The sequence below is a fragment of the Rissa tridactyla genome, chromosome 6, assembly GCF_028500815.1.
Source record: "Rissa tridactyla isolate bRisTri1 chromosome 6, bRisTri1.patW.cur.20221130, whole genome shotgun sequence".
NCBI lineage: Eukaryota > Metazoa > Chordata > Aves > Charadriiformes > Laridae > Rissa > Rissa tridactyla.
The window spans coordinates 67,912,755-67,932,214 of record NC_071471.1 but is presented as its reverse complement, the minus strand read 5'-3'; the positions used below and the strand labels follow the sequence as shown (position 1 = coordinate 67,932,214).

Below are 19,460 nucleotides of genomic sequence, written 5' to 3'. Positions count from 1 at the left end.
ATTTTGTGGGGAATCATAGCTTGGTTTCTAATCCTTCCTTCTTTTCAAATTCATTTAAAATTTACCCCTTTTAAGCATTTTTTGCTAAGTCACAACTTTTCACGATGTGTCTGTTCACTGAGGACCCGTATTTTAAAATTAAACAGAACTGTCCACACTTTTTTATATGATACTCCAAAAGCAAAACGTTTCTGTGAAACACTACTTGCCCTTTCCTAGATTTCTGACCAATATTTCTTGGCTTTTTGATTCCAGTTTAGGTTTCCCACCTCCAAGTACAATTCTATGCAGTTGATGTTGATAATTTAGTTTAAAAATTGAATTGGTTGGAGAGACTGTTTGGAAGAATTGGTTAAAAATTTGATGGAGAAGATTGCCAAAAAAAGCACCTCAGTAATTTGCTAGAAGTGTCCATACCTGGTCAGGAAAAAAACGTGTTGAGATTATTTTTATTATCTCAATAAAGTACCATTTTTGAGTACGAAGCACAGGTAAAACCTGAACATAGGTATTGCAAAGCAATAAAAAGAAAAAAAGAAGGCAAAAGCAGTTATTAAACTGTGTTGAAAAAGTATCTGAAGGGTGAAGCTGTGAATTGGGATACTTGGAATGTGGCTGTTCCCTGAATTTCCCTATGTCATGAAAAGGCAATGACTAATTGGAAGGGGTACCCTGAAGACCAGGTGATGGAGTGGGTGGGACCGTGCGGGTATTCTCTGGGATTTTGAAAGAACTCAATACGAAGCAGGGTTTCAGGGTGCAAATTAGTAGAAGTAACGGGATAGTAGCTGGCGAGGAGCCAGTCAGGTTGGAGAGCTGGAAGAGTTGCCTGCAACTGCTAAATCTCTGGCTGGGGACAGTTGTCTTTTGCTGGACCTCATGTGCCTGGGGAGGATATTCCCACTTGTGGCTGCCCTCGTGTTTTTCCCTAGTGGATTAGTTCACACGAGCTCCCTAATATGTTCTGTCTGCCAGACGAGCTCATGCCATCTATTTAAACAGCTTCAGTGGACCCAGTTGGTATTACCCAGGGAAATTTATTAGGGAATATTTGGAGAGCTGTAGGACTGGTGTCTTCAGTGAGCAACCAGCGATCCAATGGCTTTAATCTGCATTACCAAAGAGATTTGCAACTTCTGTCACAAGGGTGGGGTTTTTTGTTTGGTTTGATTATTAATATTTTTTTTTCCCCTTCCAAAGAGTGCCTATCACTGTTGTAGTTCATCCCTACACAGAAGGTTGGTGTGAGACCTGTGTCCAGTGGGAGCACTGCTTTGAACCTCTTCTAAAACTAGCTTTTACGTGACCTGGTGGGACGTTGGTGCTGGTTGTCGATAATGGCACCACTTCTGCTACCCAAAGACAGGCTTTACTGGGACGAGGGAATGACGGCACGTTACTTAAAAAGACGACGTTACCAAAGCCTGTCGGATTAGGGTGTTGCAAGCCGCGTGGTTGCGGGGATGTGGCAGGGCCGTCGCGTCTTTGAGAATGAACAGTTCAGTTTGGGAAGCTTCAGCAGAAGATGCCGTCATCCCCAGCAATGGGGAGCTTTTCTGGGCTTTGCAGTGCTGCACTTGTAACCAGAAAGCGCCAAGCCAACAAGCTGAATCTAGTTGAATCCAGACCCATGACATAAATCCAGTTGTGTGACGATGTGTCATAAATGCTTTGGGCCTCTACAGCAGTTGTTTAGCTTAAACTGAAGAGGCTTAAGCTGTTGTTTTATTATAAAGATATTATCTCTTTTCATTGGAGTTGCAAAAAGGGAAATTGCGCAAATACTTTTTAATATTGCCATCCACTTGTGGCTGTAAGTTAGTTACGTTTTCTTATTGAATGCTAAACAATCTCCTGTGTTTTCATATCAAATTAATTACTTACAGCTTGTTACTGAGCTTTATTTTGTTGCAACTTCCGCAGAACCATGATCTTTTCTTCCTGTTTTGCAGTCAAATAGGTTAAAAATGCTTGCTCTGATTCTCAGAAGTGTGATGTAACTTGTAATGGCAAAAAGACAGGTCACTTTGACCAAGTCTCCCTCAAAATACCTCATAAAGAAGTAAAATATTCAAAGTATGTAGCTGCTGTATTTATTATTTACCGGTGGTTTATGACAGTAATTCTTCCTGATCCAAACTTTGACTTTCAAGATTGCTTAGCGGAATAACAAGACAATAAAATAACCCTGATAAACACTTTCTAGCTTTATAAACTTATTTTCCTAGTGTGAAGAAAAAAAAGAATCAATGTATAGTTTTGATGCATACCATCAAGAGCAGGGAGGGGGAAAGGAGCTGTGAGTTTGGACTGGAGATTTTGGGGTCACGTTATCACACATTTCTGCGACACTTGGGTAGCATCCGTGCCCTTCACCTGCTGCTGGAGTCTCGTCTAGGTTTTTCTTAGATATTTTTCTTAGATATTTTTCTTAGATATTTTTCTTAGATATTTTTCTTAGATATTTTTCTTAGATTTCTGACATTTAGTCGTTAGCTAATATTATTATTACCCCATAACTGGACAATAATAGTAATATCTGGTTAATGAGCTAATTACTAGCTGGGGGACTAGGAAAGCCAGGAGCCCCTTACAGAGTGGACCCTTTTCTTCCAAGCTTTGAACTGACGGCGTTTTTACCTCCAGCAGGTGCGAGAGCTCAGCTCTTGGCACCGGGGCCGCAGCCCTGCACAGCCTTTTCCTGCTGGATAAGGACCTATGCAACAGTCAGGCACGAAGCAGGATTTCAGACCTGTAGTTGTAATGGTCTTTTAAAAACGTATAGTTACTGGAAGTGTCACCGAATGGTCCATAAATTTTTCTGGTGTACTGCACTGAATTACCACTTTCCATTTGGCTGATTAAAATGACTGTACCAGATTGCATTTTTATTCCGTTTGCTAAAATAGGTACTTTGCAGTTTCAAAGTTGTACATTACAGCTACGCAACGTTAAGATCTTTGAGCGCTTTTGTCAAAAATGTAATGCTATAACACGGGATTTAGGGGATAGCCAGCAAAAGGTCATTTTGGGAGCCAACTTCTGGTGCAGGAAATATATATGTGTACCGGATGACTCTATATCCTTCCAGGATTGGGCTGGATCCGATTTTTTGCAAGACCAATGCCAACGCTCCTTTTGAGTTCAAATGGGAACAGAATCAGCGCCTTTAATACGTTCTGTCCGCCAAGGATTGTAGGAAATAAATGTATATCCTTATGCGCTGTTTCCGTGAGGATTTTCTTCAGGCGTTTTTCACGAGGCAGCATCTTCATTTCTGTCTTGTGGTACCCCAGAGCAGCAGGAGATGGTGGCCACTCTGTGTTACCTGTGGGAGGCATCCCAACCGTTGCCCTTCTGTACGTGGTTTTTCCAAAATGTGTAATTGAGCCGTTAGAGAAAAACGGAGACTTGGATGTTAGGGGATGGTATCCATCCCATATTGCTGGTGGGTAGATAATATTATCAGGTGATTGTTTGGAGACAGATGGGAAATATACCTGAGGGCGTGAATTCGCTTTAGGGTGGATTGAGAGGTAAAGCCTGGTAAGACAAACGGCTGCTAATTGGTGCCATCCTCGCAGGCACGGTAGGACTGAGCGTGCACCGACGTCTGCAGTGCTCAGGTCGGGGATGAGGTAAATTTCTAGCAGAATGCCTGAAAGTTTTTACTGCTGCAGCCGTGCTGTTCTGCATCAGGCATGAAGTAAGTATTTCAAACTGTCAAACGAGCACAGAAGAGGCTTTTAAACATGGATTACAAAAGGTTAACTATTGAGAAAACGGTTCTTTTGGAGGGGGAGAGGGTGAAACTGTGCTAGGGAAGTTCCCAACCTCTCTGGTTACACCCCTCTAGGTCCGCAACCAGCACTGGAGTCTCATCATGGAGAGCGTGGTCCCGTCTGACAAAGGCAATTACACGTGCATAGTGGAAAACCAGTACGGATCCATCAATCACACCTACCATCTCGACGTTGTTGGTAAGTAAAACTCTGTCTTAATTAGTGAGTTTCTCCATTAAAACATTCAGAACTAAGCTGATACATTTTGCATTCATTTTGAAGATGATTTCACAGTAGTCTGAAGATAAGATTTCACTACATAACCAATTGCTACGTAACTTCATATATTGATCTCTCTGACTCATGTCTATAGGACTAATCTACCCATGCCTTGGCAAAGGTGTAATATCCGCGTCTGGAAGTGAGTTCGTGTTGCTGTGATACACCTACGAGCTTACCGTGCAGAAGAAATAATAAATACTGATGCAACTTTAATCATTAGTATTACAATTTAATTATTACTTATACAGTTGTGCTAACACAAATTTTAATAACTGCAGTTATGGAAACTGTCAAGTGATCCTTTAGATTGCTGTTGTTATAGCTGAAAAGATTTTTTTTTTTTTTTTTTTTTTTTAAATAAAAAGCTAGATATTGACTTTGGTGAGGCTCGTGGAGATCTGGAGCTTCAGGAAAGGAACTTTGCATTCACAGCAGTATAACAGAGATCCGACCGGAGCCTGTTGCGTGGGCTCTGAGCAGTCCCTGAAATACAGGTGACAAAAATTGTGAAGAAGTGTTTTACCTGAGGATAAATTCAAAACACTGTGTGAATTGTAGCAGTAGTAGCAAAGCTGCAATTCAGCCCCACTATTAAGCACATGCTTAGTAATGTTAACTCAATAATACCAAAATCCTGTTGACTTTAATAAGGTTTACACATATTTATTTAAGCGCTTAGCTAAATCAGAGCTTGAGATCTCAGAAACTAATTCTGTTCACCCCTACTCTTGCTGATTATCCTGGATGGGTGTGAGCAGTTGTATTGACTCTGAAGGCACTGCTGTCCGAAAGGGATCAGTTTGGCTGTTATAACAGGACCTGCTGGTAGTACCTCTGAGGAGCTGAGCTGTGGTTTCTGAAGTATGTCTTGAACGGACTTTGCTCTCTCCAGGCTTGTGGGATGATCTGAGTGTCACAAGCTCTGTGAATAAAACTTTTGATCAATCAATGTTGAAAACGAAAGTGAATTTGATTGTTGTGAGCTATTTCTGTCTGGTGACTGACAGCCCAACTTCTTCTGTGGAGAATCTTACGGTGAGTTTGGGTTTATGTGACCAAAACAGTGACAACGTTTTAATTTCCCTATTTCCTGATTGGTTTTTACAATGCATCAGTCGCATTGTTTTGGATGCACTTTAAAAGTAGCATGGTATTTTGCCTGAGGCCACTTCAATCTGTGGAAGTTCCCAGATCCAAAGCAAAACAAGTGCCAGCTTCTCAGGCAGCAAGAAATGAGAACGTTCCCCATGAAAATGCCAGTGAGAGCCAGCCTTCGTGGAGCAGAGGAGGAAGAGGAGGATTTTGTGGTGGGGATGCCATCAGACTGAAGCCCTAGCACCAGCCTCCATACACCTGACTCTTCAAAGCCAGCCTGTGAACCACCCAGATCACTTCTACTTGGTTTTAGGTGGTCAACACTGAAAGCAGTGAGGATTTTTATAGCCTTGGTGAAATTTTTGTCATCCTTGGTAGAGCCGAGCTATGGGTATTGTTGAGGTGAATTCTGAGAGACTGGCAAAGCCATTTTTGTTTGAACACTCGGTTAAACAAAGTTTATGGAAGGTGCAGCAGCAACGGCTGCTGGAGATGGTAGTAAATTGTGTTCTACAAGCCTTGGTCCTCTGCTGACCACCTCGCCGGAGGGCGCGGGCTGCTCGCCAGGGCTCACCAGGGATGAGGATTGACCTACTGAGCCTCGGATGAGTTGTGGCATTTTTGGGTTTTATTTGGTTTTTGATTTTTTTTTTTTTGTCCTTAATCCTTTAGGGAGCCTAGATTGACTCAACTTTGGTTTTGCTTAAAACTGTTTTTTCATAGGCTCCATGGGAGGGAAAAGGTATTTTTGCAATACTGGGAGTTTTTCTTGATGAAACGAAAATAGTTAAAAATTCCCCTTCCCTTCTCTGTCTCCTGCTCCTTTTCCTCATTACTGCCCCGGTCCCAACCTGGCATGTTTAGTCTTGACCATAAATTTCTTCACCCATTTTTTTCTAGCAAATGTGTTCATGGATGATGCGGTCACTTGAGCAAATATTTGTCAGAAGCCCTCTCGCCTCCTGTCGCCCTTTGAGCCTTTTGAATGTCTTACATTGAGGAATATTATGCAGAAGTTTATTTTTCCTGGCAGTAAATTCTAGTGACCTGCATGAATGAATGGAATGGTACTAAGGATTATGTCATTTATTTAAATGTCTATTCCTTTCCTATAGAGAGGCAGAAGAGTAAATAATGAGGTTTTTCAAAAGCGACTAGTGCTTTGAGGTGCTGAGTACCCAGCTGAAGGCACCCAAAGGAGCCCTGGTTTTCCCTGGGTGAATATGGCTCATTTTCTGATCCTCAAACCCTATAAGAAAAGCAAAGCAAAAGTCCAAAAGTGACTTCTGCAAATCCCAGCCTGCATCTTGGAGTTCTGTGTAGTTAATCATTTTACTTCCTTTAATTTGGTGGGTTAAAGGGTGTAATTGTTCGTTTACTTTGAAAACACGTGTATGGGAACACTCACCTGAAGATACCTGTGTTGAATTTAGTGTGATTCTCTCAAAAGACATGCTGCATTGGGACTTTAACCCAAAAGGCGGATTGACGTTAGAGAGCTCAGCCATTTCTGTGTTGCTGAAAGCTTGTAATAATGATGGAGTTTGGGTATAAAATTGCTGAAGCAGTAAATTAAGGCTGGCCGGAAGGGGAAACTCTGACAGTTTTTCTAGTTAAAACAGTTCTACAGAAGTTAATTTTGTGCTTTTTTTTTTTTTTTCCCTATTTTTTTTTCCCCTGTTTTCATATGAATTTTCAGTTCCCACAGGGTTGCGGAGTTATGGATGTTTGTTTAGAGGCAATTGCGTTTGTAGACCGCATCTTAGAAACTTCAGGTCATAATTTAAGGGCAAGTTGTGTGTGGAAAACTGTCAGTTGAAAGCCTCTGAAATTGCTTTTCCTATATGGTTTAACTGGTTCCAGAGTTGATTAAGTGTAAGTAATAGCAAATGGTATTAAACATGGTAACATATTACACTAACATGAGCATCTGACTATATGGTGTAATGTAGAGAACCCTCTGATTATGTCACAGATTTGGGAGGAATCCCAGCAAAAATCATGCCAAGTAATGACACAATGCTAGTTAGGAATATCCAGTATTACTTGATGCCAATAACTTTCCAAACCTTGAACTCTTTTGACAATTAAAAGCCTGGAGCCAGCAGGGCTGAGTAGTTTTCAGTCAGAATGTAGGTGTGAAGTATTCTCGTTTTTACCTTGTAATTACTTGCAAGAACCCTCTTAAAATAGTCAGCTCAGCTCAGATGGTCTCATTCAAATTTACAAACCTGGCAAAACCCTTGCACTGATTTTTTTTTTTTTTTTTTTTTTTTTTTTTTGGTTACAATGGGAGTAGAAAATACTGAAGCAAAAAGCAGCAAGTGGTTGGCAGCCCCTCTGTATTGCACAGACTTGTGCACGTTGACGGTGTGAGTGGGAAATTGTCCAGTCGAGTTGGCCAAGGAGATTCTGGGTTGGGCAAAATTATTCTTTAAATGTGCGGGATACCCCAATCGACTGTTTTTTTTTTTTTTTTTTTTTTTTCCTCTCTCCTCCATTTCAAAACAAGGACTTAAGTAGGCTGCGTGCAGGGCTTTGCTCGGGGATGCCAACGTGTTGGATTGCAGTAGCGGCAAATGGTGGCGATACACAACTCCGTTAGGATCCCCGTGAAAAGAGACGAGTCGTTTTTTGCTTTTTACTGGAGTACTACCCGGAGGCTTCAGTTAATATCGGATACTTATTGTCCAAGGCAATGTGCCAGCCCATGGTAATTGCTTACAACCAAAACCGCGGAGAGATTGGGAGAAGGAAATGTCACTGTCCGTTTTATAGGTGAAAAACCGAGCCGTGGAGCGATGAAATTTCTTACCCTGGGTCACACAGGAAGCTGGTGGCAGAGCCAAAAAGTAAAGCTGGTACTTGAATCCTAATCCAGTACCTTAATTAAAAGAATGTTCTTTCCCTTGTACAGTTTAGCCCATCAGCTGGTTTTTTACATGCAGCTGAAGTGCCTGGCTGTTCTTTTGTATTTAACAGTAGGTAGAAACTCACATTTTTATAGTAAGCTTACTAATAGACTAACTCCATTCTCATTAAACGTATATAAAGTCATGCAGTCTTAAGGGAGAATGAACGAAAACGATGTGGTTTTCACTTATGAGTCGTATTGTAGTGAATCCGGGTTGCAGGAAGCAACGTGGGAATGCAGCCACTGAGACTTGTATATAATTAGATCACTCTTGGATTGCAATTATCGCTAGAGTACAATTTCAGCTGCGGCAGTTCTGTTTAAGCATGGAAGTAACTAATTGAATTTATATTTTAATGGCAAAAAAAAAAGGTTAGTCTTTGAACACTTCTAGTGCAGGTAGCCATTTCTGTCCTATTTAATGTCATCATCCAGGGAAAAAAATGATGGTTTGATTTCAGCTGAAGTTCGGCACATTACCTCATTTACTGGGTTTTATAAGCAGCTGCTCTAGCACGACACATCTTCCAAGAATGTGCGAGAGGACCCTGCTCTTTACTATAAAAATGAACATAACTTGTCACAAATATTTTTTTTTTTTTAAAGAACTCCTTTTGCAGCCAGTTTAGCTGTGCTTTGACCAGTTTCTAATTTGCCTAATAGCCATGCTTTTGGTTCTCGTTACTGTGGAGTGAGCTCCAGAGGTGGCAGGGTACCACGCTGTTGCCCTGTGGCAGTAATGCCTATTTTCATATGAAAACAGTGTGAGAAGAACTTCTCATCCAGGAAGCATTTTAAATTACTCTTAGTTTAAAGTTTGTGCCCCAGAAATCTCATGTGTGAGTGGTTTTACTGACGGGTGTGCAGAAAAACGCTTTTATTCTAAACTCTTGGAGGTTTTAGAGGGCTTGAAGACGAATTTTACTCTTGCTTTTTACAGCACATTTTTAAAAAAAATCTGATTAAAATGGCATCAACTGTTTCCTCTTTGTACTTCACTGTTTATATTTCCCGTAGTTTAGGCAGAAAAAAACCCCTTTGCCTTTGTTGCTAGTCAGTTTTATTTTTGGATTTTCATGCGCTCTCAGAGTCTCTAGCTGCGAACATGGCACGGACACATATATATATATATTTTTTTTTTTAAAGACATGTTTCCATTTTGTCATTCCCCCATTCATAAAAACATATGCATTGTTACTTGCTTTTTGCCGAAACAAAGTTCAGAATTAGTTTGACTTAACTATAGTACGTGCCTTAATTTCCAAAGAACTGTTTTTCAGATTCGGGTTACATACGAAAAAGGAACTGACACCAGTTAAATACATGCCTTGGACGTTGCATCACTAATGTCTGGCAGGAGTTAAGTGTAGGTATTACAACCAAGCCTCAACTTGCCTTGCTGGCAGATGTGCTTGTAGTTGTTGACGGGCTCTTTACATGGACAAGCTTTGGCTTGACGTCTTCACCCAAGCCCTTGCGGCGTGGGACGTGATGAGACAGGGGCTGGAAGAAGCGTGAAGGAATCCGCACCGATGCTTGCCCTCAGGTATTTGGTTAGGCTGAGAGGGAAGAAGACTTTATTTAATGTACCGATAAGCCTGAGTGTGGACTTTACACCTGGCACTAGGCTTTTGGCAAGGCGTGTGCATCTGAGAAATTACACAAATTGTTTAGCGCTGGAGGCCGTGAGCTTCACTCCTGAAAACAAAGCCCCCAGTGTGATGGTTCAGCTAAGGGAAAACGAAAGCTCATGTTTTTTTACCTCCTTTCTTCATAAGGTAAAAATATTCCAACCCCTTAGTTTTATAGCATTAAAGCTTCTGATTTCATTGGAGTGATCTGGCTAAATTACATTTTATGGACAAATACTAGTGTCATTACTTCATCTGCTGGGTGAACAGTGAATTTGTCATGTTTGGAATACTTCCTGCGGAGTCTGCTGGGGGAGGACTGGTCTCCCTGTCCCACTTTCTGTCTTATTACAGCCCCAAGGCAGGTATTTCTCTTTCTTTTGATGAATGATGAACAGGATATTGTTTCAGCTCTGTTATTATCATTTTTAATCATGCCTTCTAATTCGTGCAGAATCCTACTTGTGGAAATGCAAGTAGGAATTTGCAGGAGTTGTCTGAAGATGCTAACAAGACTGTTGCCTTGTTAAATGTGCAGTTGGCACGTGTTGAAAGCCGTGTCTGTGCCCTAATCAGAGGGGCTTTTTGACCTGGGCCAGTCTTTTCTCAACAGTTTTGTTACTGAAAAATTTGGCAGTGTATTTGGCAGTAAATTGGTAAAGTTATGTCCTCCTAGAAACAAAAAAACAAACCAAACCAAACCAAAAACCAAAAAAAAAAGAGGAAAAAGAAAAGCTTGAATTATCACAAATATAGAAAAATCGTAAATGAACTGTGATACAGACTGGATGAACAGATTTTTAAAGGGAAACACAAGGTTATTAATCATGTCTGCCTTATTAATGAGGAGTTTGCAACTGCATTTCTTCATGTTGTCCCCAAATGTGGGAGGAAACGTAGAGGTGGGACAACCCCGTGGCCGCAATGGGATAGCTGCCTGTGGTGGGTGAGATGAATCCTAACCGAGACCACCACGCTAGTGTTTTCTGAGATTAAACTAGCATTAAAAGAGATGTAGCAGAGGTGGAAGCGGATGGTGATGGCACTGAGCAGTACGCATGAGGGGTTGTGCATGACTGTAGTAACCCCAGGCTGGGGTTGATGGCACTGGGAAGATACAAGAGTGGAAAGGTGTGTGATGGTCTTCCCATCATGGTTTACACCGCAGGAGAGAAAAAACCTTGTGGGATGGGTTCCGGGGTGAGATAGGTAAGGGGGTGAGAGATCTGGCAGTACCAAAGTGTGGACAAACCAGTAAACTGTGAAATTCTGTGGCTATTAGAGAAAAGGTTGCACTTACAGCCTTCGTGTTGCTGTCCTCTCCCCTCACTGCCCTGCAGACCTCTGTGTGACTTGAAATCCAGTGGTGGCTGTTTTTTACAGGTTTTCAGGATTATAAATCATTAGATCATTTTTGGATTACTACCATTCCCATGGTGCAGCTTCAACAGCAGTTGCTTCATTTAAACATAAAAATAGAGTGAAATCCAATTTAATTATAATTTGAAAGCCAGATTAAAAATCATAGTTTTTGAGCACTTTTGAATACTGAACTGCTCTGTAAATATAAAATATTAGGATTATGTTTTTCAGATTGCTCTTTAAAAGGTTTGTTGAAATTTTTGACTGTTCATGAAAGAAAAACACTGATACTGTCAAAACTCGAGCCTAGTGAAAACCTCAGCATGACAGTATTAGTTGGAATAACATTAGTCTTTAGCATTTTTACCAGATGCTTGTGAAAGTAAAATGATATATGCTTTTGGGGTTGTTCGATCACCGTCACAAATTAGGTGATCACAATAGTTGCTTTTAAGTTGTATTCTGCCTTTACAAGGGAATATGCACGCGTTGGTTAATGCTTATATCTGCAGCATCATTTCTGCTATCAGATTGGATTATGTACATTGCTGAGCAACGTCATTTCATTTCAGCAGGTGGTTTTAAATGTTTGTTTCCTTTGATACCTGCGCGAACGCACTGTCTAGAGCATTGGTGAAAACCTCCTATGTCTACATTTGAATGAATATGCCAACAAATTATTCCCCCCCACCACCTCCTCTGCAGGGAAATTTTCTCAGAAAGCAGTTCTGGCACCTGCTGCTCGCTCAGAGGCTAGTGATGGTGTTCCTGGGTTTCAGCTTTGTAGGAAGCTGACTGTTGGATTGTGTGTGCTGAAAAGCAAGAAAATGCGGGTGCAGGAGGAGAGGTCAAGAACTGTAGAAAATGACAGAGAAAAACTTTCTTGTTTTGGAGCACAAGGTTTGTGTCCAAGCCTGGCCAGCCCAAGTGCTTGCTATGAAAGCTCTCGCATCTTCTGTCTTGCAAACTTTACCTGGATGTACCTCAGTTACTAGAAATATAATAGCAGACTCATAGAATGGTTTAGGCTGGAAGGGACCTTAAAGACCACCTAGTTCCACCCCCCTGCCCTGGGCAGGGACACCTCCCACCAGACCAGGCTGCTCCAAGCCCCGTCCAGCCTGGCCTTGAACCCCTCCAGGGATGGGGCAGCCACAGCTTCTCTGGGCAACCTGGGCCAGGGGCTCACCACCCTCCGAGTGAAAAATTTCTTCCTGATGTGTAATCCAAATCTCCCCTCTTTCAGTTTTGAAGCCATTACCCCTCGTCCTATCACCAATGCTCTTGTAAAAAGCCCCTCTCCAGCGTTCTTGTAGCTCCCCTTCAGATACTGGAAGGCCACTATAAGGTCTCCCCGGAGCCTTCTTTTCTCCAGGCTGAAAAACCCCAATTCTTTCAGCATGTCGATATTGACAAATACGTATAATGATGACAAATGTGTATAATCAGGGTCTTTCCGAGAGCAGTCTTCTTTAGCATCTGGTCCAACTTTTAGAACAGGTTATGGATTCTGTGTCGCAGAAATGAGCATGATCCTGATGGAGGGACATCTCCCCTCCTGGCGTGGGACCACATGATGGCAAACTTCATCAGAAGGCTGAGTGAGGTCCAACATAGACATGACTTTAGGCTGATGGTCCAGCACAGAGCATTGAAACTCTAGAAGCTGGAGTTTCTCTGCTACCCTGAGAGAGTGTTATGGTTTGAGAAGACCCATAACAATTTATTGTTGTTTAGACAATTATTCTATCACCCGATGACCCCTCCCCACCCAGAAAGGGGAATCAGGGAAAGCAAGGAAACAAGAGGGTTGAAATATAAATGGATTTAATAGGATAAGACTGAATAATTAACAAGGATACTAAAGAACCAGTATTAATCCTGATACTAATATAAGATATATGAGAATTATACTCAGCCAATTGTATCACTAGGAAGCCGTGCACTCCCAGCAGGGGACAGTAAATGTGGGACACTGTGAGCTCAACGACTTCGGCAGGAAGGGAAGGGCTCAGGGGTCCGGCACTGGGGCAAGGAGTTCTCTGGACTGCCTCCATCAAGGGAGAGAGAAACTACACAGCAAACTTTCTAATTTATATCGAATGTGACGTTGACGATATGAAATAACCCTGTTGTCCGGCTTGGGTCAAATGCCCAGGCCTCGCTCCTCCTCATCCTTGCACCTGGCAAGGCTTGAAAACACTGAGACCTTGAATCCCACATAGCCTAGCTGGCTATGAAGTAAATTTTTTCACAAATTCAGACACTAGCGTCTTCTAAAAGTGCAGTTTTCCCCAGCATTAGAAGAGAAATTAGGCCGGTGTCGCTCAACCCAGGACAGAGAGTGCATAGGTGCGGTCGGTCAGCTGTGTCTGGCAGGGGAGGCAGAATGCCACGGTCCCTCCGGTAGTGTCACACCTGCGTTCCTCAGCAGAGCAAGCATGCTGTGTAAGGAAAGGGGGAGAAGTGTAGAAATATAAGAGGGCTTTTAAAGGTTTACATAATCTTTTCCATTTTACTTTAAAGGCAGAGCTGTTTTCAGGAAAGGAAATTTGGAGGATGAAAAATATGCAGCCAGGTCACAATAACAACAGCAGTAATAACTCCCACTGTGTGCTTTATGGCATCGCTGGGTGCGCTGGGGAGTTAAACCCACTGCAGCTGGGAGAGGACCTCATCCCTGTGGGAGAGATGCTTTTTGCCAGGCATACGGTAAACCTTTGGCAGAGCCTACTGGAGAGCCCAGGCCAACGATGCTGGACCCCAGCATTGTCTGTGGTTATTATAAAGCAGCTGAGTGCTGGGAGCTGTGCACAGTACCAAGGGCCATATCTCTGTGCGTAAAAATTAATGCACTCTCTGCAAATGGCCAGAACAATAAAAATTTACCACTTGTCTGTGAGAAGTCATGAGTTGTTTTTTATATACTCTTGTCACCTCGTTCCTTTAGGACACGCTAAAAAGAATTTCAGTGAAAATTTCAGCTCCTCATTGTTCTGTTTCCCATGTGTTTTTCAAACCAAAATAAGGCCTCTCCCCTCTTCGTTCAGACATGTATGGAGCTTTTGCTTACACATGCACTGGGAGAGGAATACTGCAAGCGAACTGCAAGGCCAGTGTTGTACAACTCTGGCTGCTCCGACTTCTTCTGCTCCGCGGGGCTGATGAAACCCACCCTGTGTCAGCCTTAAAGACAAACTGGTCTGAAAGCCCTGCTGATAATTTCACGTTTTAAAATAAGAGCGTTCACATTGCCTGCCTTAGGCCTGGGCTCGCTGGTTGTTTCCGTCCCTTTTAACCCTCTGATACATGTGTGATTTGAAGGGATAGCTCTTGACTAGTTCTGATTGTGATTATTTTTTTTTCCCCCTCCTGTTTTCACTGACATCAATGGGCCTTGTATCAAGCCAAATAAGTCACTCTTGCTTGCTTTCTTTTCCCCGGCTTGCTGCCATATCTGAAAGGGGTGTGCAGGTGAACTTCTGCTGTAGAGGTGTTATGCGAAGATGAATTTTAGCTAAAATGCAGATAGGCCAGCAAGCTGAAGCTACGCTGCAGAGCTATCCAAAGAGACAGATGGGATAACATCAGTGGGAGCTTTGCCTGCTGGAGAAACCGTGCCATTACTTCAAATCAGAGGTGAAGGTGGTGAAGCCAAGGACAAAGAGTTTGAATAGACCTGATCGGTTTCTGTAAAGATTTTAAAAAGCCATTGCCTTTTACTCGGCTGGCCTTGGTAAGTAGGAGGGCTTGGGTGGCAAAGGCCTTGCTGAGGGTAGGAGGCTGCCTGATTCTGGCGTCTGTGTCAAAGTTTTAACCTTTAGAAGTGAAATTTTTGAAGAGTCAATATTAAAATGTTTAATTTTATGAGAAAATATTCAGTGACAGCAGGGAACATATGGAGTCTGGTCCCCTGCTGTCTCACTTTATGCTGGTTGCTGATACTGGTCCACAAACCAAAGCAGAGGTGGATGTTTGGGCCCAGTAGTTAGCTGTGATGAAGCGTGTGACACGGCAGCAGAAAGAAATGCCTCAAGTTTATATAAAAAGCTTCTAAATTTGAGGACAGAGGGAGTTTAGAAAATGGCTATGGAGGTTAGTCCCTCACTCCTGTCTGCATGAGCAGATCCCTGTGGGCTGTGTTCACTTGTGAGGGCCAGGAGCTCCAGCTGCAGCAATACCCCTTTGAGCTCTTGGCCACCGAGACGACTTCTTCAAGTAGCGTTGGGCCAATAGGAAATGCTATGCATGGAGACTCCTGCTGTACGGGAACACTTAAGAGTATGAACATTTGTTGGCTAATGCCTACTGATAAAAGATGCCAAAATTTGTAAGGCATGAGTTCATCGGCACTCATGGTAATGCTGGTCTGGTCCATAAGCTATTCTGCTAGTCTGCCTGAAAGGCTCCTGTTCTTTATCAAACGCTCTTGCCAAGGATGGTCTTTATCTCTCAGTGTTTAATGACAGTGATCCTTGTAGCCTTAAAACATTTTCTGATTTTGCAGAGTTTGGGAAAAGGGCATTGTCTCTAACTTGCTGCGGATGCTACCTTGGCGTGTATAAATTACCTAGGAAGCGATGATTTGAGGGGTGTGTATGTATGTACATATAAATGGAACATGACAGTTCAGCAGCACTTCTGAATTGGCTATAAACAACATGCAGTGCTTCATATTATGCAGAAAGGAAACCAAACTGACGTGCAGCTGGTAGAAGCTGCTCAATTCCTGGCTCACGTATATATAGTGTATGACATTAATTAGTAGAGGCGTTTTGCCTACACCTGCTCAGTTGTTTCTGATCTTTTGAAAGAGCAGCCAGCACTCAACCTTATTCCTCCATGCCATGGAGCAAAGAGTGGAATTAGCAGTGTTTTCCTTCTAGCATTTCATGGAGCACAGGCCCCCATAAGCAATTCCTTATTGCTGGGGAAAGGAAGAGAAGGTTTGGCTTGGCCCATGTGTAGAAAGCTACCTTGAAGGAGGAAATTCCTGTGGGGACTCTGACATCTGTTTGGTTAGACCCCTCCTACACTGCTCCACCTAGGGGTATGGAGAGCAAGCGTGGTGTCGAATCGAGTCCTGTGTGTGAACTTGGATGATGCTGGATTTATAAAGAAATCTGAGTTGCAATTCCTCATGCCTTGGCTGCTCCTGGAACTCTCCTCAAAAGAGCTCTCTAATTCAGAGAGCAATAATTAATCCAGCCTCTGAGTGCTCGTGAACTGAGGCCAGATTTGCAGCTGGTGTAGGTAGGATCTTTCATGAAGGACAGTGATCCTTGTGTCTCTCCTTCCAAACTGCTTCCTTTACTGTCAGCTAGGGCAGGATAGAAACTTGAAAGGTCTTCGCTCACTGAAGGGTGAGAGATTGATAAGGATTTAATCTTTTTTTTTTTTTAATGCTTGATATTTAGCCCAAATAGGTACTGATCAGAGACTGATATCCTGTGGTTGGCCCAGTGGCTTTAGTAAATGCCTTCACCCGGTGGTAGGTATCCACACCACCAAAAAACATCATCAGTGCCAGCATGTATGTGTACAGTCTCAACAGGAATGCCAAAAATTGAGCGTAGAGACAGAGTGGTTTCCACAGGTAGAAAGAGTTGTTTCCTCAAACTGTGGGTGAAATGGCCGTCAGTGCCAATTCTGAGAAAAAATGGTATTTCAGCTTTGAGGTGGCATGGGGTGCGCTGGGCCCTGTGGGAAGCTGGAGCTATACCTGAGAGGTTTCACCTTCCTGTCAGCTCCAGGCAGTGGTTAAGTCACCCGAGAAGCTACCACATTTTCTGTTGGAGTTTACCAGGTGTAGTAATCCTGTGGGTATAGTTTGGAAGAGGGCCTGAGGAGGGGGGGGCTCTGGGTGCCCCAGAGATGGGCGACGCCACTGGTTTCCCACTCCACAAGGCTTGTCTGTGGATCAGTTGGTGGTGTGAGGGATGTGTGGGCAGACATGTATCTGTCTGTAAAGTACCCGCCAAGGATATCCTCAGACGTGATGCGTTGTTGGACAGGAGGGGACACCTGCAGTTAATTTGGGGACAGAGCCATGTAGCAACACGTTCTTCCATCAGCAGTGCTGCTCCCTCAGCTCGGCGGCCTTCGGGGACCTCCTGTGTTAGGTACATGGCTCAGTGGAAACGGTGGGAGAGTGCTGCGTGCTGAAACGTGAGGGAGAAATATTTCAGTCCAAGTGTATGATGAAAAGGCTGTGATTGATTTTTGAGGCTGAAGAGTCAGTCTTGCAAGTCTGGGATGCTAAGCCAAAGACAAGGCAAGAGCCTGTGATTACCGTCTGGCCTAAAACACTGTAGGATGCTTTTGAGACCCATAATTTACAGACTAATCAGCATTTGCCAAAGCAACAGATGTTGCAGGATCGGAAGGAAGGTGGCTGGGAATGGGCAGTGTTTTCACCGAACGGGGTCCAGCCTGCCGCTGAAGACTTCCCACGCTCCGAGTCAGGCAAAATAAGCAGCTAGGGCTGAGCGTGCCGCGCTGACCAGGGCAAGCGAAGAGGGCATGGCCGGTCTGTGTTTTCAGTTAAGCAGAGAGACAGCTGGAAATGCTTCATTTTTTCATTCGGTGATGACTGAATGCGCAGAACCTCTACCAGGGACTATTGATCCAGAACAGCTACTGGTGCCCTGAGAGGCATTGTTTGAGGGAGCCCTCTGTAGCTTCACAGTGGCAGCCATCAAGACGATTCTTTAGGAGTCAGTAACATTTCAAAATTGGTATTAAAGACTCTAATAAATGTGTCTAATTAAAAATTGTGGAAAAGAATTAGGTAACTTTTTTCTTTCCTCTCCCCCTCTCTCCCCCTTTATTGAGCATCTCTCCGTTGTCCCCAGAACTCGTGTTTGGTCCTGCATTTGCTATTCAGCTTTTATTTTCCTAGGCTGCACTTGAATCACACATTTGCAAGAAGAGGAAACAAGCACATTCAAAAGGAGAAAATAAGAGTAGTTTTCATTTTTTTTGAAATGAATCAAATGCCTTATCCAAAGCCCATTGAATTCCATGTGAGTTTCCCCCCTGACTTCAATGGGCTTTGGTTCTGGCTTTTAGCTCCCATGAAAGGTCCTGAACTGTCTGTGCTGGGGTGACAAGGAGGCTTGGATAGACAATTACCAGAGCTCTTCTCGGCCCCTGGCACAGCCAGGTTGCTAAGGAGACTTGGCCTCGGGATGGGCCCCCGAGCTCACCCCTTCCGGGGTTATTGTCTCCTCTCCCTGCCAAGGCACTCCAGTAGCGGCAGAGCCACTCTTCCCCTCACAATACGCTCTACTTCGGCCTCTGGCAGCAGCAAATCCTGCCCTACATCTTCCCTCCGCCGGCGTGCTCGGCGAGCAGTCCTCTCTTCCCGCAGTTTTTCCATCCCTGCACCCCCCGCACTAGGACCCGTGTGGTGGGATTGCATCTTCTGCGTTTTGTTGGCTGGGAAACTTTTTTTTTTTTTGGTCCCTGTCACCCGCATCTTCACCTCACGCGTTGGCATCATGGCTTTCCTGTCTCTCTCCTCTCTGGTTTCCCTCTGTGTTGGCTGCAGCTGCTCAACAATAAATATTAGAGGAGATAAAGCCAAGGAATGGAGAGGGATGAGGCCCTTTTGTAGGAACTACCTGTCCAGGGACTTAAACTCCTTAAAGAGGAGCCTCAGGACTCCTTGTGAATTGTGCAGGCTCCCATAGTCATTTCCAGGACAGTTCTTCCAGTGTCTTCTTCCTCCCATCGTCTGTGGCAGGATGGGCTCCCACCCATCTCCAGGTGTCCTGCAGGGCTGGGAGCTTCCTGGGCAGCTCCTACCATTGTGCCAGTTTTTCAGAAACTTGGAATTTTCCAGCTTCTCTGGATTCTTTGCAGTTTTCTCTCTTGGAGGAAGGTATTCTGAAGTTTTAACATTAACAGGCTAAATGATAGTTTCTTCTAAGCCATTAGGCAGGTCTCTTTGTCAGTCGTCTTTAGATAGCGAGTCTGTTTGTCTATAGATAAGCAAGCAATTCTGAGCAGAAACGCTCAAGCCCTGGACACTTTTATTATGGTGGTGTATAATTTAGATGCTTGTAGCCTCGAATATGATAATCCTCACGTGAGCAATCATTTTCGCTCTGCCTTTTGTAGATAATTGACTCCTCAAATGGGGATGATGTTGGGTTTGTATCTAAACTGCAAGTTGGAGAAAGCAAGCTCGTGTCTGTCTGCTAAGGTGGGCTCCGGCATTAAGCATGCTTTCTCTTTAAAAAGTGTTATAAAGTTAGGCTTTGGGAAGAATAAAAATGAGATATAATAGGTGGGGACTTACACGTAATTATGAGTTTGGTTCAATTGTTTTCAGCTCAATATACAGAAAAAAATTAAATTTTTATTAAACATCCATTACATTTGCCTTTA

At 43.3% G+C, this 19,460-nt stretch overlaps 1 protein-coding gene across 12 annotated transcripts in view; it reads left to right on the top strand.

The window, feature by feature from the left end:
- FGFR2 (fibroblast growth factor receptor 2) overlaps positions 1-19,460 on the top strand; it is a 90,201-nt gene that overhangs the window by 32,639 nt on the left and 38,102 nt on the right. For all 12 annotated transcript variants that reach the window (XM_054206231.1, XM_054206230.1, XM_054206234.1 and 9 more), the window contains one exon: positions 3,857-3,980. In XM_054206231.1, coding sequence (XP_054062206.1) covers positions 3,857-3,980 — 124 coding nt within the window. The remainder of the gene's footprint in view (positions 1-3,856; positions 3,981-19,460) is intronic.